This window comes from Pyxicephalus adspersus, chromosome 3, assembly GCF_032062135.1.
Source record: "Pyxicephalus adspersus chromosome 3, UCB_Pads_2.0, whole genome shotgun sequence".
Taxonomy (NCBI): Eukaryota; Metazoa; Chordata; class Amphibia; order Anura; family Pyxicephalidae; genus Pyxicephalus; species Pyxicephalus adspersus.
The window spans coordinates 67,294,215-67,316,835 of record NC_092860.1 but is presented as its reverse complement, the minus strand read 5'-3'; the positions used below and the strand labels follow the sequence as shown (position 1 = coordinate 67,316,835).

The 22,621-nt window shown below is 38.0% G+C and overlaps 1 protein-coding gene across 1 annotated transcript; it reads left to right on the top strand.

Moving 5' to 3' along the window:
* The first annotated feature begins 4,338 nt into the window (after positions 1-4,338).
* ISYNA1 (inositol-3-phosphate synthase 1) lies at positions 4,339-22,091 on the top strand. The gene is made up of 11 exons (XM_072405034.1): positions 4,339-4,474; positions 9,285-9,405; positions 11,158-11,319; positions 12,966-13,095; positions 13,603-13,796; positions 14,425-14,574; positions 16,965-17,180; positions 17,386-17,550; positions 18,147-18,260; positions 21,222-21,439; positions 21,633-22,091. Exons 2-11 carry the CDS (start codon positions 9,292-9,294, stop codon positions 21,853-21,855), a joined length of 1,686 nt encoding a protein of 561 aa, XP_072261135.1. The 5' UTR covers positions 4,339-4,474; positions 9,285-9,291; the 3' UTR covers positions 21,856-22,091.
* The last annotated feature ends 530 nt before the right edge of the window (positions 22,092-22,621 follow it).

Here is a 22,621-nt window from a genome sequence, read left to right as displayed (position 1 = left end):
TCTATTCCCATATCAACCTAATTTTCATCCGTCTTTAACTTATACCCTTGGTCTGCAAAGCCTGTATTCTCTCTACCCCGTGGTCAGAAGACACCTCCTCTGAAAACAACAGGGAAGCTCATAAAGCTTTCATAGGAGAGGAATTGATTAAAATAGGGACTCGTCTGAAAAAGGCGAGAGACCAACAGATTTAACTCTAAAATGCGTGAATATCCTAATGTGCAGCTTAAACATAAATCTAACCCTTCCCTTAAATTGAATCCCTACAGACAGACCTTACTCACAACCAGGGCTGAGAAATCTCTTAGATGGAATGCCCATAGGTTGTTCACCTGGGGGAGACAAGCCTGAGAAACTCTTAGCCAACAAACTAAGTCCTAGACCCAAGCTCCATGCTTTGCCAAAAATCAAGACCCTGGATGGTAGAAGTTCTTAAAACCCTGAAAAAATTTTAAAAGCTTTTAAAACCTTCTATGGTAAAGTGTATAGAATAGCCAACAGAGTGGTGAAGGACTTGATGAGTTTTTGCGTAATACCCAACTATCTCGCCTGAAATCTAAATGAAAAAACTTGATTGAGAAACCTCAAACTTCCCAAACAGGGCAGCGCTCCTGGTCCGGGTGGATTCTCCAATGCCTATTATAAGGCCTTTGGTCCCCAGTTAATTACTCACATTGTTGATTATTTTAATTCTCAGAGAAGGCAATTTTCTCCCAATTGGAGCAAACTGAGCATATATTAGCATCATCCCTAAACCAGGGAAGGACACATCAGAAGTCGCCAACTACAGACCTACAGTTAGGTTCATAAATATTTGGACAGAGACAACTTTTTTCTAATTTTGGTTCTGTACATTACCACAATTATTTTATTTAGTTGGACTGCAGACTTTTAGCTTTAATGCAGTGGGTTGAACAAAAAGATGTCATTATCAATTAAGCAGATAAAAGGCCTGGAGTTGATTTTAGGGAGTTTGCTTGTATGTGGAAGACTTTGCTGTGGACAACATGCTGTCAAAGGAGCTCTACATGCAGGTGAAACAAGCCATTGTTAGGCTGTAAAAACAGAAAAAAACCTATCCGAGAAATTGCTACAATATTAGGAACGGCAAAATCTACAGTTTGGTACATCATGAGAAAGAAACAAAGCACTGGTGAACTCAGCAACACCAAAAGACCTGGACGTCCACGAAAGACAACAGTGGTGGATGATCGCACATTTTCCATGATGAAGAGAAACCCCTTCACGACAGCCAACCAAGTGAACAACACTCTCCAGGAAGTAAGCGTATCGATATCCAAGTTTACCATAAAGAGAAGACTGCATGAAAGTAAATGCAGAGCGTGCGCTGCAAGGTGCAAGCCACTCATAAGCCTCAAGAATAGAAGGGCTAGATTGAACTTTGCTCAAAAACATCTAAAAAAGCCAGCACAGTTCTTGAAAAACATTCTTTAGACAAATGAAACCAGGATCAACCTTTACCAGAATGATGGCAAGAAAAAAGTATGGAGAAGGCATGGAACAGCTCACGATCCAAAGCATACCACATCATCTGTAAAACATTGCAGAGGCAGTGTGATGGCTTGGGCGTGCATGACTGCCAGTGGCACTGGGACACTAGTGTTTTGTTTATGGAAGATGTGACACAGGACAGAAGCAGCCGAATGAATTCTGAGGTTTTCAGAGACATACTGTCTGCTCAAATCCAGCTAAATGCAGTCAAATTGATTGGGAGGCATTTCATAATAAAGATGGACAATGACCCAAAACATACAGCCAAAGCAACCCAGGAGTTTAATAAAGGAAAGAAGTGGAATATTCTTGAATGGCCAAGTCAGTCACATGATCTGAACCCAATCGAGCATGCATGTCACTTCGTGAAGACTAAACTTCGGACAGAAAGGCCCACAAACAAACATCTGGTGATGTCCATGGGTTCAAGACTACAGGCTGTCATTGCCAGCAAAAGGTTTTCAAATAAGTACTAGAAATGAACATTTTATTTGCAGCTTTTTAATTTGTCCAATTACTTTTGAGCCCCTGAAATGAAATGATTGTGTAAAAAAAAGGCTTTAGTTCCTCACATTTTTATGCAATCTTTTTGTTCAACCCACTGAATTAAAGCTGAAAGTCTGCAGTTCAACTTGAGCTGAACCAAAATTGGAAAAAGGTTGTCTCTGTCTAAATATTTAAGAAACCTAACTGTATATGTAATAATTTTAGTAGGTATTTGGAAGGCATTTAAGTTTTTTTTGGTGGATCAAGATCAATCCATTTATTATAAAAGTAAACATTTAAGTTAATGTAACTAATGTTCAAAAAATACAGGTCTGGACTTCTGTGAATACAATAGCTACATGAATTGAAGGAATTTTTGGTAATCAATGTGTATAAATGTTCAGTGATTAGCAGACTGCAGGCATGTATAAGGAATTTGAGAAAGATAAGGGATACAATGTGTGCTTCCTCTATTCTGCAACCAGTGCTTTTGTACTAATCTTACAAAGCAGAGGATGCTTGGCAGGGTACAGAGCTGGAAATTTCCACTGTTGCCAGTCCTGGAAATTTCCACTAGCATCTTTCATGTAGCTTCTCATTAGCAATTCTGACAGCTAACATAACAGTGACACCGCTCTCTAGAATCTAACACAAGCCTACCCCGGAGACAAACTGTGCCTTTAAATCTAAATGTATTTGTTAGGCATACTGTAATCCAAAGCCACGATTATCTTCTTTCCTTTTGTTAGCTAACAAAAACATCTCACGAAAAAGAATTTCTAACCTGTTTTATGAACTGTTTGTAATGGTATTTTTAGGCATCAAGTATAAAACAATCCACCGGATCAATTATTTCAGATGGCAAAGTAAGTGTTCCACTGCATGTAGTGATGGAGGTCATGATAAATGAACAGTATGATTAGTGGCACATATCTTGCATATCTCTACATAAATGCAACAAATACTTAAAAAAAAAAAATTTATTTTGCAATCAATAATTGGTTACATAATATACTTGTAATTGATTGCAGGGCTCACTGCATAGGGGAAGGTGGTGATCACCTGGTTGGTTAATTAGGATTTAACAAAGGCAAAAATTTTGCCAAAAAAAAAACCCAAACTATTTGTTCATCCAGATGAAGGAGAAAAGGCTTATAACATATAATTCAAGTTTATCCAACTAGTATTGGTTGATTGCGATTTGAGTGGTTTTCAACATCAGATAGGAATTTGAGCAGTCGGAGTTCAGACCTGACATTACTATAGCTATAACTGACAGGTATAGTAGGATACCAGACTATGAAAGTGGTCACTATCCAGTCACCAGATCAGTCTACTATATCTGTCAATGACAGGTATAGTTTAGCTTATTAAAAATTTTTTACCAGTCTGCCTGGATTTAATCCTAGTTGGAATTTTACTGTTCCAATCACCTCTACAGGCAGCTGAATTTCAAAGCCCTCACATTTTTGTCATAGTTGATAAAACAGGAAGGTTTAGTTTTACTTAAAGTGTCACCTTGTTCATCATTGGCTGCTTTCACCTCGAGGCCTAAACTCGCACTGTCTTGTACGAAAGGATTTCTAGAAAATCGCCTAAAACATGCATGGCTTTGTCACAAAAATCAAACTCTCTCAGAGAGGTCAACTTTGTGAAGGGAGCACACACTCTCCCAGATAATGGAGACTGCAAATTGGCTCTCAATGGGCCATTTAGCACTATTTTTATGAAACCTAGTCTAAAAAAAAAAAAAATCACTAGATAGAAGAGCCAATATGAAAAGTGCAGGGAATATGTACAAAGGGGAGTACAATGACATAGCTGGAACATTAGGGTAGTATGACCACAGAAGGGAGCTTGAAGTGGTCAGTGAGTCTGGGATGAACAAAAGTGCAACAGTGGCCACAGAAAGGAGAAACGCAAACACATTGGCAGGAGGTTAATGGCTATGGCTGATAATATATCAACATGGGCATAGAAGGTGGCACCATGTTTGGGAAATAAATTACCATATAGAGGAAGTTGGCTTCACAATGGAGCGGACAGGAATAGAATTAGCAGAAATATAAATAAAGTGGCTCTGACTGGATGAATGAATATATTGGAGAATTTCCACAGGGGGAACAAAGAGATGCCATGACTGTAAACACAGATGGAAATGTACCAGGCATCCTCTGCTGTGAAGTAATTAGAGTATTGTCTGGCTGGCAGCAAATATAAGTACCTTTGTCCTACTGACATTCTTACACTCTCTGTGGTGACACGTTTCCCAGCAAGCACTGTGCACGTGAACATTGCTCATAGCTGAAGGCTTTGTATAAGCGAAGGGCGGGAGGAGGCGGTGCCCAGCCAGTGGAGAGATCTATTGGGAGGGGAATAGGAAGCTGATATGAAGCTGTAAAGCTCCAGAGCGAGTTAGAACGAAGCTCAACCTCCAGCGGCATTCTTCTTCAGCTGACATCTCCTGCTAAGACCGGTAAGTAAGCAGCTCTGTGGAACCTCGGCGTATATCCCAGCCGACGACTGCTCAAAGCGATGCACTGACATCCTACCGGTGTGTTGAAAAGCACGCATTTATATGGCGGTATCTGTAATGCAAACATTAGATCTCCGGCTCGGCGAATGCCGGCTGCTTGGCGTGGCACTCCTTCATTCATTTCCTTCTGAGACTCACCCACCAATTACGTGCGAGTTCCCGCCCCTTATTCTCGCTGGCTCCTCCTCCCATCGCTTCCGTCGTATATTAATGTCGTGTACAATGTCTCGGTTCTTATGCTACACATGACAGAATTTATGTGAAAATGCCCTTAAAAATAGTAATATTTGAGAAAGCGGCACAGCGATAAAATAAAATGGCGATAGCTGAAGGTTCTTTAATACAAAAACAAGTTCTAAAATAGGCACGGAGATGAATAAATAAATAGCAAGGGGGTAAAGATTAAAAATTGCCCCTTAGTTTAGAGTCAGTCATAAAGTGTGACCCCAGAATTGCTCCCCAAGTGTGCATACCAATACCTAAACTTTTTTTTTTTACATAGGAAACATGGGTGCATGCTTGTATTCACCTGTAAAGAGGGGTTCTAAATGTTTTTTTTATTTTTAATTTGGTGTATAATACTGTACTTTTTTACTGTCATGGTGAATTTTTGGTGATAGGTTCTTATTTATAGGGGCCTAGAACACCTGGATTAGATTTGCATGCCCAGGACACACATGGGAGTGCAACTTTATTAATGATTGGCAGGTGTCACTTCTATGACTGGGCTTGAAGCTGGTATTTAAAATCTTAATGATCCTTTCATGTTGTACTAGTTACAGCAGAAAAAGCATTAAATTGGAAGGAAACTCAAAAAAGAAAAACGTCAACAGAAGGTAGGAATCCATTCTGCCAAAAAAAAGTTTCCCCTGCTTTTGGTGTTTTTTTGGTCTTGTGGTGGTGTGCACTGCAGAGCCTGACTATCCCACACCACAGCAATAGACCCAGGCACCAGGGACACGTGCAGAAATGACATATTCAGCAGCCCTCCAATGGCTGAAGGGGATTGTGCTGGATCCAGGAGAGCCAGCGGCAACAATAGCAGCCTTGGAGAATGCAGCAGTGACAGGATCCTGGACCTGCCATTGTAGCAGGGCACCTACAAAAAGGTACGTTTGGGCAATAATTTGCAAGTATGCTGTTTATACTTGCAGATTATGGCTAGAGCTCGCACACATCAATGACAATTTTGTTCTGCTTTAAGTGCAGTGATGAGCGGGACTCGGAGGCCGCCATCTTTGTCACTTCTTCTGGGTTCTTCATCCTATGTCACCTGACCCCGGTGTGATTTGGCAAATTTTTTTGCCCCAAGAAAAGGCTCCTTCTGTGCATGACCGAGAAGCTCAGGCATGTGCAGAAGGAACACCCAAGAGCCTCCCGGTAGGCTTCACGCTCCCATTCATTCTCAATCGCCTGGGCCAGGGGTGTCAAACTCAAATACACAGAGGGCCAAAATTAAAAACTTAGACCAAGTCAAACCAAGGCCAAACTTGAAATTTATTGAAAAAATTGAGGAAGTTTTTTCTTCTCATTAGATATAAAACATTTTCATATGGAAACAAATAGGTTTTTCTTAACATTCAATCTGGAACAAGCCTATGGTAGAGACCTAGAGGCCCAAGAAATTTTTTTTAAATCAAATGAATTGCTGCACAAATATGTTATTTAATTGAGTATTTAGCTTTATAGAATACATTTTTGTGCACAAGGCTAAGGATCTCAGGACAGCAGCGGAAGGGGAACATTTGAATGAATATATTTGCAAACAGTGGAATATAATAAAAAATATTATTTTTCTTTATTTTAAAACCGTCTTCCATCATACTAGAACAACAAACTGATAACATTTACATTCCAAATGTGAAGTCAAATACTCTGTATATTGCTTTATTCCAATGTCTGTAAAAAGGTATTATGCCACCCAGTGTTGGCATCATGGCACAAGTCAGGTTTTCCTGCTGTTTGGGTCTGTTGCATTTAGCGTTTACGCATATATAAATATCCATAAATGTTATGCTTAGTGAGCTGACTAAAGTGAAATTAAGCAGTTAGGATTTAGAAATTATGTTAGTTTATAGTTACCACGCTTTCAAAGTGATTTTGGAATTCAATAAAGACTGTTCCATAGATGCGAGTGATGCCGCTACTACAATTCCCGGCATTACTTGCGCCTATAGAACAGTCCGATGCAGGGTCACGCATTGGCAGAGAGGCCGCTGGTCTATAGACGTAAGTAATGCCGGGAATTATAGTAGCAGAATCACTCCCTGCAATCCGTAGTAGCGGCGGGACAGCAGTAATTCATTTTAAGAATTCTTTTGGGGGCCAAAAAAAGGACGTTTCGGGCAAGATTTGGCCCGCGGGTCAGAGTTTGACACCCCCTGGCCTAAGCAATCAAAAATTAGGGGGCAGTGCTGCACCTAAAAAAAGAATTTTTTTATACATTGTAGGCCTATATTTCTTAGGCATAACTCACCGGAATATGTCCAATATTTAATACATTTATTAATAAACTTTAAAAAAAAAACATAAAAATCTGTTAAAAAAAGGGTGCATAAAAATAGTGAAACCTGTATTATACCCGTACAGTAGCATATATATTTTATATATATAATATAAGGATTTCTTTGAATTGGACTCAATACAGTTTTTTTTGTATTGAATCCAATACAAAATTATTTGAATTTTCCGCCGAAAATTTCCTGCTCGAACCGACGCATGCACCAATGTCACCGGGAAACCCCGGAGAACGCCTCTGCAATTGCCGGGAGAAGATCGGAGAAGAAGGACGCCACTCGAGGACTTGGACAGACGAGCAGGTCGCCGGAGGATGCCAAAGGAACAAGGTAAGTGGGTTTTTTTATTGTTTTTAGCGACCCCATGTGTGACAGATTACCGCTTTTAGCATCTAAAATCCACTCAAACTCCACTGAGTCAAACTTGGGAATACCGCTAGGGGGGGGGGTTAAGAGTCTCACCTTTTTCTTTCTAATACTACCCAGAATTCTCAGTGTGGAAGAGTTCCCTTTTATAGGGCTCCTCTGTTTATGAAAAAGAATAGGCTCTGGCAAAATGGCATCCAGAGTCTACAATTGCAGACACTTTCTGTCTCTTTCTGTCTGTGGTTTCTGTAATGGTTTCAGGCTTCAATAAAATGGCTACCATGATCCACAACTGCAGACAGTTTCGGTCTACAGCGCAGTGTAACTCCACACATTCCTGTAGACAGAACAACACCAGTGAATTGTGGGCACTGTGCACTTCTGAGCTGAAGGAAGCACATATCAGTAAAGCTGTTGATGCTTTGCACTGTAATCACCTTATGTAATAAGTTTTTATTATTATTACTAAACAGGATTTATATAGCGCCAACATATTATGCAGCGCTGTACATTAAATAGGGATTGCAAATGACAGACTAATACAGACACTGATACAGGAGGAGAGGACCCTGCCCCGAAGAGCTTACAATCTAGTAGGTGGGGGAATTTCACACACAATAGGATGGGACATAAGTAAAAATAGGTTTCAAAAGTGTTGCCAACTTGTTAGTCAGCAGATGCTTAGTAGCCATCTTAACACTTGTTATGGTATATCAGCAGGGTATTCACATATTGTCATTCAATTGTTTCAATTCCCCTTTAATTAGGCTTTCTTAACTGCATTCAAAGCCAAAAGAAGACACTGAGCTTGAGCTTCAAGTATAATATGGAAACTGAAGGCATTAATATATTAATATAAATATGGTAATACATTTGGCTATATATTATGTGATAATGCCATCAGCCAGGTTATAGTCTAATGCTGTCCGATCAGGGGAAAATAATTTGTTGCACTCTTTTGTATGCCTTGTGTGTCATGGCAGAAAGCAGTTTTTCCTGGTTTGTACTTAGTTTCACTACATCATTCTATATGCACCACTGATATGCAAGAGAATAATAAACACATCAGAACCTGCTCTTTTGGCCAAGATTGGGTCTAGACTGGGTGAATGGTATTTGTTCTTCCTTAGTACTTAGTTAAACATAATGACTGTCAATATGTTGATAAGCATGGTGGTAGATCCCCCAACCCCCCCCCACACACACTCCTTTTTTTCTCTGTCTTTCTCTTGCATTGCATCTTCCAGTTCCTGTACAATATTTATGGGCATTTCATTTTACATATCCACATTTTCCTTTATGATTTTGGCTCTAACCTTGTAAACTTACTACAATCGTACCTCTTCTACCCTGGTTGTTTCACCTTAACCAGCTTATTAAGGTCCCTCCTTTAGGCCATGTACACACGTCAGATGATTCTCGGCGGATATGAACCTCGGGGCTTTCATTCATCTTTCAATGTTTTGTCATTGGAAACTATTGTGAAAGACTGTTTCCACGACAAAAATCTAGCATGTGTACACAGCCTTAGCTACAGATTATTAATGATTATTAACGCTTAAGTAGGCTCTGTTAGGTTGATCACTTTGATTACTCTTTTTTCAACTCATTCGGATGACTTTGTTCATATTGCTGTGTCCGTTTTAAAACCCATTTGAAGTTCCTCATGATTTCTTGTTAATAACTGCTCTGTACTTTTTTTGCCTGTTTTATATATTGAACACCTTTCAATCAACTTATTAAACAAAATAAACAAATAAATTGGGAGTGCGGTTTCAGGACTAAAACTTGCTGTAGTAATACTTTAGTTTTTGTATGGATTTTTTTATTGTATACATTTTTTAAAACCGTTTGTTTTTTTTCAATAGGTTAATCATGGCTGAGAAATTCAAAGTTGAGAGTCCAAATGTACGCTATTTAAAGGATGTTATTGAAGCTGATTACCAGTACAGCACTACACAAGTCTTTGAAGAAAATGGAGTCACCAAGGTAATCTATTGATGGATGTAAACTGCTGACCATATTGTGATTCTGTCTACCATAATGTGATGTTTTTTTAGGCTGGGTCTACACGGGCGTCTTTGAAAACACATGTAAATGTTTCTATTGTATTTTTATGCATTTTTATAAGCGTTTTTTTATGCCGCGTTTTCCCACGTTTTTTAACGCGTTTACCTTTTAAGTGCTTAAGAATGCGGGAAAACGTCCAATTGAAACCAATGGAAGTGTTTACCTGCGTTTTCCTGCGTTTTTGGGTGTTTTCCAGCGTTTCAATTTTTTAAACGTTTGAAGCAACATTATAGATAAAGCTCATAAACGTGCCTCAAGGAAACGTCCTGGTGTAGATAAGCTCATTGGAATGCATGGGAATTTCAAACATGGGCTTTAAAAGCCTAAGGTTAAACGCTGGGGAAAACGTCCGTGTAGACTAAGCCTTAGTATTGTATGACATACAATGTATGTTATTACACAGAAAGTTTCATCTTGTAGACATCTGATACTGGTAAAAACTCTCTGGTGTTTTATACTATATCCCTCCTGTTTGCGAAAGTTAAAAAACGAGAATGGCAGCTCACACATTAGTGTGTTGGGTGTGCTGTGAGATTATGCTAGCAGGTGTTTAGGTGAGTTTTTGAAACACATTCAGGAACAGTAATTCAAAAAATATTTATGTAAAAAAATCCAAGGCAACTAAGTTTTATTTTTTAAGCGATCCAAATTAGCAGAGCTACCACATCCTACTTGTAGGTACAATCTCCAGGAGTGCCATCCTCATCTTTTCTGCTTGTTTTTGTATTATTTAACAAGTTTGCAGCCAGTGACAAGTTGCTTTCTAATATATATACACATTTAATTTCCAGGCAGTGATTCACCATGGTAAAGTAATGAAAGTAAAAAACACTTCTATGTTAGAAGCATTTCACCCTTTGCATTATCATGCCTCAATCTAGAAGGATCTTTTAATTGGACCTGGACCAGACAATGGAAATTTAAGTATTTATACATTATTTATACACCGAGTAGAAAAAGAGCTTTTAAATAAACCTTTAGGTACCTTTCTAGCTGTTCGCAAAATAAGGTAATTTATCCTAAAGAATCTCAAAGATCACTACAAAAGTCGGGTTTAAGTCACTTTATAGCAGGTTCAAAAGTATGAAAACTCTTACAATGAACTTTCCTTATCTGTTAGCTTTTGGTCTGCCTAACTGGAAGTTTTTGTTGTATCTGTTTGATAAGTGCAAAAACTGATATTGCTGGTAATCTTGTGAACTGATAACTTCATGTGTAAGATCTCTGCCCTACATCTATAAATGGAAAATTCATCTACAAAACTTGAAAAATTGTGTAACTTTACACAAAAGGTCAACTGGTTCAAGTATTTGTGTCTGTGTGTATGCGTAGATATATATTTATATATTTATATATATAAGTCTGGATGTCTTTGGATTGCTTGTAAGTTTGATTTCTTCGGTACAGCTGATGAGTCCATTTCGTGTAATATATTTTACTTTTTTGAACATGTAAATATTTTATGATTTTATGTCTAGTTATATTGTATCTTTTTTTATAAATTTTTATTGAAGGTAAGAAGATACAATACAAAATGAAACAGAACAGTAATCATATAAATGAGAAAAATTATATAGAACATGGGATACAATTACTGAGAACATCTTCCTCGCCCCATATTGTATCTTATATTGCATTATATCTGATTCTTCCCTATATTTTTTTGTACAGGTTAAACCATGTTCTACCAAGTTTACGTTTAGGACAGAGAGGCAGGTACCAAAACTTGGAGTCATGCTGGTTGGTTGGGGTGGAAATAATGGAACAACCGTTACAGCAGCAGTGCTGGCCAATAAAATGGGTCTATCGTGGATGACCAAAACGGGGAAGAAGGTAAATATTGATAAGTAAAGAAGAGTCTAATTTGATGCTTGTGTAATGCACTTTGAATGTAACAAGATACATTTTGAATTCTGTGTTGTGTATATCATATTCAGGTGGTTTAAATCTCAAAAAACGTAAATAAAAGTTTTGATTTAGTGTCAGTAATTGCCCTTTAAAGTGACATCTGCAACTGATAGCTCTGCTCTTCTACTCCCAGCAGTGTCTTTTCCATATAACATTCATTTACATATAACATATTTACATATAACAGTCACTGGCAATGCCACATAGATGTTGTGGGTGTGCCTGGGCTTATGAGCAGTAAGGTATGCACTGATAGTTTATGCTGTTAGATATGTTCTACACATATTGATTTCATGCTTTACGATTTCTCCAAAGATTGCCGTAAATAGAATCAGCTACCTGGACCTATACAAGAGTTATAAGTAAATACAAGTGTGCTTGAAAGTACATTGGAGTGTGCAGTGGTGAATATGTGCCCTTTTCACCTGTGAATTGTCTGACCTTGCACATCTTGAAGCCCTGTACACATAACAGAGTTCTGTGTTAAAGAAGAAAATAACCCAGTAACAAAAATTAGTAAATTGCGGGTTGTGGTGGCTCAGTTTTTTAAAACTTAAGCGAAGTACATTTATGGTAAATACAGAAAACCTTAAATGTAACAGGACAGCCACACACCAATATTATCCCAAACAGAGCAATATTGCCAACATCATAGGCAGACGTAGTTCCCCCACAGTTTGTCTGAAATCATTAGTTTTCAATCAAATTTTATCTAAGGTGTTAGTTAGGGAAGGAAAAGCTTCGGCAGCACTGATGCTACATTGGGCTTATGAAGCAAGCCCATCTCCATATAATGAACAAAGCAAAGCATGTTTAATATCCACCTTTGTGGTAACCAAGACTCCTCCAAAGATACAGAGAAATGAGAGTAACCAACCAAGGACAAGACATTGTGTTATTTGCAGGATTACCAGGTAAAAATCAAATTTAAAAAACCTGTAAATTGAAAACCAATAAAACTACCACATCTGGAGACTGGTAAGCTGCAATATAAAAACTTGTGGGGTTTACATGTACCTTAGGAGGCCCTTTGTTTCCCTCTGTTTCCTAATAAGCCACCTAAAATGTCATGTTTTTAAGAAGTACTAAATATATCGAAAAGGCAGAGTTGTGGTAGGACCTTTGATGTCTCCCAAGTCCTGCATTATATTTAATGACATGTCAGGGGCCTATGACAGATGGACAAAATCCTGAAAAGAAAAGGCTTTAGGGAATTATTCACACTAGAGGAGGTAACTTTTAGGTGTCAGGGTTAGGGTAAGTAAGCTTTCCACTGGTATTCTAACCAAAACAAACATTTGAGGTGAAGGGAGAACATACCTGCAAAGTTTTTCCTGGAGTTCAGATGCAAAACGGCTCAAGGGTGCTGTGTAATCTAGGACCAACCCTGACACTGATATCCTGATATCTTTATGACCCTGATATCGCCCGATATCTTTACATTTTACCTCTATAAATTTTGCCAAAAATAAACTTATCTACTTTTATGCAGGGTTATTGAGTGTACGCAGGCCAATAAACCCTTGTATAGATAACCTTTAATATATTGCATGTGGCTTTTATTGTTTCAGGTTGCCAATTATTATGGGTCCTTGTTTCAGTCATCAACAGTTTGTTTGGGTAGAGGACCAGATGGTGAAATCAACATACCTTTTCGTGATCTTCTTCCTATGGTTCATCCCAATGATATTGTCTTTGATGGTGAGTTTTAATTATATTCCATGTGTGGCAAAATTTTTTTGTATTTCAATACACTTCAATCTAAAGAAATCTCTAAACTGCAGCAACACAATGACTTCTGAGCTCTGAACTCTGTTCATTGTTTTTTTTTTTTAGTAAGGGGACTGTCACATTCCACAGCTCCCAACATTAGCCATTGTAACCCTGCTGAATATAGTTGTAATGGCTGGCAGAGCATCATGTGTTCCTAAACGGTACCCTAAACACTCACATAGGTTTGCAGAATTGGTGATTATCGAATGATTATGAATCATGAATAATTACAAACTATACATATTAAAGTATTACTCTTTAGAACTTTAGAACACACATTAACATTACTTTCACCTATATATGAAAAAACCTAAAAAAATCTCATCAGTCATTTATGCTGCACAAAATAGTTCGTTTTCTTCTCATTTTATTAAAGTGACTAACATTTTATTTTAAGAAGTGCTGTAATTTTAAATTTTATGTAATTTTTCATAGGTTGGGATATTTCATCGTTAAATCTGGCAGATGCAATGCGGCGAGCAGAAGTTCTAGACTGGCAGCTACAAGAGCAACTTAGGCCCCACATGGAGAAGATGAAGCCCAGACCTTCAGTCTACATACCTGAATTCATTGCAGCCAATCAAGAGGATAGGGCTGACCATGTAATTCATGGCACTAAAGCAGAACAGGTAGTTCATTTACAAACAACCATTGTAATAAAATGTATTTAAATTAAATTTAAACTCAAATGTAAAAAGCTTTAAAAAGGTACAAAAAATGTATTATTTATTCATAAACATGCCTGTGTCTTTCACTAATTATTTACCATGGTAAATGTTTTTCACCATGATGTATGGCAAAGATCTGGCAACTAAAATCATTTAGGGGTGTATTTATAAATGAGTCTTCTGTCAATTAGGCTGTATATTTTCTTCACCTTGATTCACCCATACATTTGTTAGAGGATGCAGCATTTCCTATTGTGACTGCTGTGTACTTTTGACAATAGGTCACTAGGTGGCAGAACGAGTAATTGTTTGAATATGCATTGAAACCAGAAATGGTGAAGGATGCTAACAGCTGTCAGCAAACACGCAGCTGAATTGACAAGGAAGTAATTTTTAAATAGACCCCTTTAGGTTAAAAGTGGAAGACTCTGATAGGGATCTTTATAATATAAGCTTAAAAGTGCAGTGGAAAAGAAGATTAGTAAAAAAAAATTGGTTATTTTCTTTTATAATTTGTAAAGGTTGCCATTGTGCAACCAGATGTGAAGTGCACTGCAGGGTGAAAAAGATTTTTTTCTCCTTTTCGTAGGTTCAGAAAATTCGTGAGGATATTCAAGATTTCAAAAGGAAAAGTGGAGTAGACAAGGTTATTGTCCTGTGGACTGCGAATACAGAACGCTTCTGTGATGTGATCTCAGGGGTTAATGACACTGCAGATAATTTACTAAAAGCTATTGAGGTATGTATAACTATGTGGACCTAGCCTTATGTCTGCTTATATTTTGTCTTCTCCCATATTTCTTCTTTCCCCCAATATCAACATGGTAATAACACTTTTTAAAGTAAAGCTTTATGTTTTAATTACATACCTGCTGGTGATTGTACCTAGCTTCTGGAAAATGTTACAGCACCTTTCCTCAGCGCTGTTCTCAGGCCCCATAAGTGTTGATGCAAGCGTACTGCACATTTCAAAGTTCCTTGATGCCAGCCTTGAGATGTGGCCATAACTGGGCAATCTGTATTTCTATTAAGACTGCCTTAGGTAATGCCCACAAGTGATTCTGCATGAATAAAAGAACTGAAATCCAATTATTGAAAGGGGCACCAGGCACAGTAAGGCTTGCGAGGAAAAGGCTGGATGATGTTGGATGTCCTCCAGCCAGTAAAGAAAACAGTCTCTGTCCGATCTGCAGGTTCTAATGCACACTGTGAGCTTCTGAAAGAATGCAGCAAAATTAGAGTAGGAAAGGAGCCTGCACAAATTCAAGATAAAAAATTAGGCTGGAGTTTAGCTTTAGGTTTTAGGTGACCCTAGTAAATCATAATGTGCATTTTTTTGTTTGTTTTTTGTAATCAGTATGTGCATTCATTTTGACATCTGTAAATGAAAGAAATGTAAACTTGCCTACAAACAGATCTGTTGATTGGTATTAAACATCTCAGACAAACATCCATATTAAATTCTGATTTTTAAAATAAATGAGGAGGGAGGTTAAGAGAAGGTTTCTATTACGCTAATCCTCCATTTGCATTGGTACGTGTAGTGTATTTGTGTAACATAGACGGATTGTGCAATATTTAATGTTAACTTGCAGTATGAGGTAATAAACACTCTGATTTTCCAAACTAGACCTAATTACTGTGTAGTGAGTGATGTAAAAAGGGAATGTATGAGCAGTTTGCTTCATCTCACTCACCTTTATAGTTTCCAGTTACTGGGTTGGTTCACACAGATGACACCATTCCCTCACTTATCTCTCTGTTCTTTCTTTTCCAATGATTAGGTTTTATCTAGCACAGGACTCTGACCCTCTCATCCTTTATTTTACCAGCACATCATTTTTAACTTAGTCACACAAGGTAATTGGGTTCAAGGTAGAGGAATTTAAATGACCATAAAACATAAAAGTATGATCTGCTTGCATGCTTTAAATACAAAAAAACACATGATATGTATATTAGCCATTTTGCTGCGCCAGTGGCACAAAACAGCCTTATAATATGACAAACAGTAGCTACAAAATCCTTTAAAATGCTGAAACAAAATTGTTAGTAGTGATGAGACTAGTTTACATTATTTTGAACAATTCATGGTCACAACTCATCTTACTTTGTTACTAGGAAGCATTGAGAGGGGTCTCTGCTGTTGGGGGTTGTATGGGATATGGAGGGAATATAATTAGATTTTAGAGGTAAATTCATTCACCTGCTTAGACCTGGGATTCACTTGGACATTTCAACATGAAAATGACCTGAAACATAAGAATAAATAAACCAGTGACTGCACCACCAAAAATCCTGTTCACTGGAGTGACCACCACATTCTCCTGACTATGAATCATTGAACCATTTCAGGGTGATCTTAAACATTTACTTCTTGCAGAAAACCTGACTTTACAGGGCTTGGAGACTTTTTGCTAAATAAAATTGGCAGCTCTGTGGCAAAACAAAATAAAGAGCCTCATCCACAACTATAATAAAACACTGCAAGCCAGCATTAGTGCTAAAGGGGCAATATAAAATATTAAGAACTAAGGGTTCTACTTATAAAGTATTCGCTTGTCAATCCAGCCAATATTCGGTCCCTGTTTCATTATAAGGTTAAGCTGGGTACACACGTGCAATAATTGTCGTTGGAAAGGATCTTTCATGATCCTTTACAACGACTAAGGACTGCAAGATACATGAACGAGTGCTGTACATAAACCAGCATTCTGCTTGATGGTGAGGGGAGGGGGAGAACAACGAAGTGGCACCCCGCTGTGTGCTCTTTCCCTTTACTTCCATTACGATCGTTCATCGTCCATCGTCCGTGGATCCACCAGGGCAGTCGTTCAGATGATGGACGACAGGCCCTATACAAACGCCAGATTCTTGCTTTGAGACGATTATTGGATGAGAAGCATTGCAAGTGTGTACGTAGCCTAAAGCATTTACTGTTGTGACTGCTGTACCTTTTTGATAAGTAACCACTAAATAGCAGAATGAGTCTTATTTGGTCTATTGACAAAAGCATAGAGATTCAAATTGCTGTGAATGTGTGTGTGTGTAATTCTTTATCTATAATGTTTTCTTTCTCTTTGTTAATGTTTATTGTATATATTTCTTTTGATTTCTTTACCCACACAGCTTGGCCTTGAAGTGTCTCCATCCACAATGTTTGCAGTGGCCAGCATCCTGGAAGGCTGTGCTTATATCAATGGATCCCCTCAGAATACATTTGTTCCTGGAGCTATAGAGCTGGCAACAAAACATTCTGTGTTCATCGGAGGAGATGACTTTAAGTCTGGACAGACCAAGATTAAGTCAGTCCTGGTGGATTTTCTTGTCAGCGCCGGCTTAAAGGTAGCCGTAATTTTCCAGTGTTCCATTTTAAATTTGCATGTTCTTTTGTAAACATATTAATTCCAACTTTTTTGTTGTATCATTTGCATCATCCGTTTATTATTTTCTGTTTTATCAAAATGAAATGTAGCAATAGATTCACAGTAATTCCTTGTTCGTTTATATATTTCCTGTTCGTAATTCTCTGTTCGTTTATTTATTCCAGACAGTTTCTATAGTAAGCTATAACCACCTAGGAAATAATGATGGGAAGAACCTCTCCGCTCCTCAGCAATTTCGTTCCAAGGAGATCTCCAAAAGCAATGTGGTAGATGACATGGTTCAGTCTAACCCTATTCTTTATGCACAGAATGAGAAACCTGACCACTGTGTGAGTATTGTTGTAGACCTGATGGAGTCTTTATGGAGTCTTCATTAGCTTGAAACTGTATTTAAAATCAACTGCTCACCATCCCAGATAGACAGGTAGAGGGGTATAGATTAACCTCCTTAGCATTCTAATTCCGTCCAAATTTCCAATGCAGAAAATGGTACAATTTTTTGCATGGAAATTTATTTTTCATTGTAGGCTATAATTCTTAGGCATAACTCACTGATATTTATTAAGTTTAACAAACTAATAAACTTTAAATAACAAAACACAAACATCTGTTAAAAAAATATTTAACCATGTAATGTACAGTAGCATTTATAATATATATATATATATATATATATATATATATATATGTAATTATAAATATATAATATATGAATATTTCTTTGTATTGGTCTCAATACTACATTTCTGAGATTTCTGAGACCAGCTTTTTAACCTAGAGTTCCTGTTTTGCTGGTCATTTAATCTGCTTACAATATATTTTTATGTATCATTGTTTTTGGGTGGTTTTACCTTCTATTATAACTTAAAAATATGTTGTTCTTTATTAATTTGTACTATTTATACTACTGTTTTTTATTCTTCAGGTGGTTATTAAATATGTCCCATATGTGGGAGACAGCAAGAGAGCAATGGATGAGTACACTTCAGAAATAATGCTGGGGGGAACCAACACCATTGTTATTCACAACACCTGTGAGGTAAGTCTGCATGCTTTATATGTTTAGTGTTGTATAATGCTGTTTTATGATTTCGATTTCATCCAGTCTGAGATTACACAGCCCAGCCAGCCAGCCTCAACCTAGTGTGTTGACTTTTTTTTTGCTGCAGTAAAGCGACCCTGTTACTATTCAAAATGCTTTTAGTCAAACTATACCTGTCCATAAAGCAATAAATGCTTTACCTGCCCTGCCAAACTGGTTCTTCCTGCCCACCTTCATATAATTTTTATCACATTTGTAATTCTTATAATATTTAGCATTGTTGACATCTGTTTTGCTGTATATTATAAAATACACACATAATAGAATTTAGAAAAATACGCGCATAAATGATGTGGGTTACTGAAAAGCTATATTTTTGTCTCATTTGTCCAGAGGCACTGCTAGTCTTGCCTGTTTGGTAGTTTTCATAGTTTTCAGATTTTATAATACCATGTAAAGTATTCTAGGTGCAATGTAGGGCCCAGTGTCAAAAAGCTGTGTCTCAGCTGGAGGTCATGGGTCTTACTGCAGGGCAATGACCCCAAGCATACCTCAAAAAGCACCCAGAAATGGTTTAAGACAAAGCGCTGGAGCATTCTAAAGTGTCCAGCAACGAGTCCAGATCTAAATTGCATAGACCAGTGGTCCCCAACCTTTTAAAGGCTCGTGGACCACTAAATGTAGGGACTCCGGACCGTGCATGCGTGGGGAGCCATGTGTCACTCAAAGGGGAAGAAACTTACCCCCAGAGTGATGTCATGATGCCAGAACCTGCCCACCCACCCATCGCAGGCTCGGACCTGAGACACAAACCGCCCACAGCCCTAAGTCTGCTTGTTGTCTCAGAGAAACATGGTCTGCCGCTCTGGCCAAAGCCACAGCCTACCTGTCAGACACGGGTTGGGGACACCTGCCATAGACCACCTGTGTAGAGATCTAAAAACAGCAGTTAGGAGAGAAGGAACCCCTCAAATCTGAGACCTAGAGCTGCTGGCAAAGGAAAAGTGGTTCAAAATTCCAGTATAGAGATGTAGAAGACTCATTGATTGTTACAGAAAGCGACTAACATCAGTTATTTCTTCCAAAGGGTGTGCTTTTTTTTTTGGGGGGGGGGGGGTTTTATGTGGAATGTTTCTGATTTTTTTTTTTTTCCCTTTGCTTTTTTGTGTTCTTCCAATTCCAACAAAAGAAATAAAAAAGACAATGCCACAAAGCATTTTAAAATGCAACAATTTTCAGGGAGAAGTTGTGCATTGTCTGACATAAATGCAAGGGTACCAATATTTTTGACTGACTATATTTGCTGATCAATGTACAACTGCAGTATCTGTGTTTTATATATGCCTGGTGATAGTCATGATACAGCTATCAGTTATTGTTGACATTTGTAATAAAAAGTCAGCTTTATTCCTTCTAAAATCTATATTGTAATGTAATGTAATAGACTGCGAATAACATGGAAATGTATTTCTATATTTTTGTAATGAAATGTATTTCTTTATTTGTTATAAGCAAATATCAATTCTAGGTATTATTTATCCCTGCTTTGTGCATTTTCTTTGGTCCTTCTCACCCATTTTTGACATTTTGTTATAAATATTTTACCAAAAATGTAAAATGTAATTAAGGCATGCACCTGCACTGAGATCACATGCTCCTAAAATATAGTTGTTAGTCATTGTTTAAGGGCGCTACTGGGAGGGTAAGAAATATCATACCTCTGCTTCTTGTAACGTCCACTTGCAACACCTCTGTAATTTTATAAAGTCTCTTCTGTATCCTGCATTTCTAGCAAAAATGTTTCTCTCCATTGATTAAATATATAAAGCTGAGAAAAGGGGCCTGATTTATGAAAGCTCTGCAAGGCTGGAGAGAATACACTTTTAGAGGTGAAGCTGGGTAATACAGAAAACATAGAGTTTTTTAGTAAAATCAATTGCTGCTTGCTAGCAAACGTTTTGCATCCTGGACCAGATCCATTCCAGGTTTGCTGGATCACCTAGCTTCACTGATAAAAGTGTATTCTTTCCAGCTTTGGAGAGCTTTCATAAATCAGAGCCAAATAGCCTGATTTATTAAAGCTCTCCAAGGCTGGAGAGGATACACTTGTATCAGTGAATCTGGTTGATCCAGCAAACCTGGAATGGAATTCCTAAAAGTCATTAGCTTTTTTTTAGCAAATGTTTTCAATCCTTGACTAGATCTATTCTAGGTTTGCTGGATCGCCCAGCTTCGCTGATGAAAGTGTATTCTCTCTAGCCTTGGAGAGCTTTATTAAATCAGGCCCAAAGAATGGATACAGGAGAGTGACTCTAGGTCCTGGGCCACTGGAACAACCTAATAGATTTGGCTATCTCAAATCTGTTCAAGCAACATTAAAAAATATACACATTTATGAAATCACATCCTGTAACCTTATCCTTAAGAAACTATCATCTAGATCAGCGGTTTCCAACCTTTTTAGGTTCGCGGACCACTAAAATCACCGACTCCTGACCGTGCATGCGCGGGGCTCCGGGTGTCACTCAAAGGGGGAGAAACCTCCCCCAGAGTGACCTCAATATGACATAACCCCGCCCGCTCTCCCAACACAGATCTGAGCCTGCAATGGGAGAGTGGTGGTTGTGTGCAGGGACACACCCCGCCCACTTCCTGAGCCTGGAAACTGCTCGGGGTACGTGGTCTGCGGCTCTGGCTGATGCGTCCCCACAGCGAGGTCCTTCTCCTGACCCCGCTCGGGGATGCACCGACCAGAGCCTCAGACCTCCAAAATTTTCTCGCGGACCACCAGTAGGGGACTGCTGATCTGGATAATTAACAAAAGAAATACACTTCACAGGACAGTTGTGTACACAATACCAAAATATTTGATGACTGTGTTAATATGTATTATGATGAATGGTGTTACTATATGTTTCAGATTCAAATCTGTTTTGTTTTGGGTTTTTTTCTTTGCAGGACTCTCTTCTTGCTAGTCCAATTATCCTAGATTTGGTGATCCTCACAGAGGTCTGCCAGAGAATAACTTTCTGCACTGAGCAAGACCAAAACTTCCAAACATTCCACAGTGTCCTCTCAATTCTCAGCTTCCTCTGTAAAGCTCCACTTGTGCCAGAAGGAACACCTGTAGTAAATGCTCTTTTCAGACAGAGAAACTGCATCGAGAACATTCTCAGGTATCACGTTTTTTTTGTTTTTGTTTTTTAAGCTGACTGCCTAGTAGGTAATAAAATGCCATAAAATCAAAATTGACTGAATTTACCAACAATTTTAATTTTCATTATTTTAGAACAAGTAAAAATATAACCCAGCATAAATATTTTCTATTTAAATGGCTTGTACTAAAGCATGTATTGTATTTTTTTCCAGGGCTTGCTTGGGTCTATATCCACAAAATCATATGATGTTGGAGTACAAGATGCAGAGAAGTTTTGTGAACCTCAAAAGACCAAGCAAGGTTTTGAACCCCTGTCCAATTTCCAGTAAGAAGGGAACTGTGCAGGTCAATGGCTTTCATCAAGACATTAGCAATGGGCATTGTAATGGACTAAAGCAAACTGTCACCAGCAGTGACACAGAGATAGAAAATTAGTGGACCTCCTCAACTTTTCCATAGCCTATAAGTTATACATTTTTTTAACATAAGTCGCTGTAGAAGTTTGGAGTTCACACTGCAACTCTTGCACTGATGCTTAATAAAACCTGACCCCTTATGTGAGTTTTGTGTAGCTGTAGTGGTCCGGAACTTTGGTTCTTGTGCTGCTCTCTTGTTATACAATTGTTGTAGTTTGAAGTTAATAAATAGAACTTCGGATGACATAAACCTTGCTCACTGTTCTTGTAGAACATTTTTTCCTGTGAAATACATTATAAATGCACTTGAAGGTCAGTTTTCCAGTTTAATCGTGTATCTTAATGACTAGAATCATTCACACACTGGAATAAGGGTGATTGGCAGTACAATCCAGCAAGTGACGATGTCTTGAAATAAAAGGATTTGGTTCCTAATGAATTTTACAGATATTTGTGCATGGGTCTTGTATAACTGCTGGCATATTACCAATATCCCACAGTTTACACAGTTTAACTGAGGGCTACATATTAACAATATCACCCTCCCATTTGTTATATAGGAGTAGTTCCCCCTTTATCTTTTTCCAAAGCTAAACTCTCTAATACTCTTGTGATGTGTGCTGTGGTACAATAGGTAAATAATTTGCATTTGTGCTGTCTTCAAACTTACTACAATTTTTTTTTATGTCTTGGTTGATACTTTATATCAGCATATCTCCCTATTTCTTTGTAAGTGATGAGTATTTATGATGGTCCCTAATTAACATCCCGTACGAAAGACAGAT

Bases quoted from the DNA above. Each gene is read 5' to 3' on its own strand.
- ISYNA1 (XM_072405034.1), top strand. From the start codon at position 9,292: ATGGCTGAGAAATTCAAAGTTGAGAGTCCAAATGTACGCTATTTAAAG. The intron at 11,320-12,965 runs GTAAATATTGAT...TTATTGTTTCAG, and splicing joins TGACCAAAACGGGGAAGAAG to GTTGCCAATTATTATGGGTC. The intron at 17,181-17,385 runs GTAGCCGTAATT...TATTTATTCCAG, and splicing joins TTGTCAGCGCCGGCTTAAAG to ACAGTTTCTATAGTAAGCTA.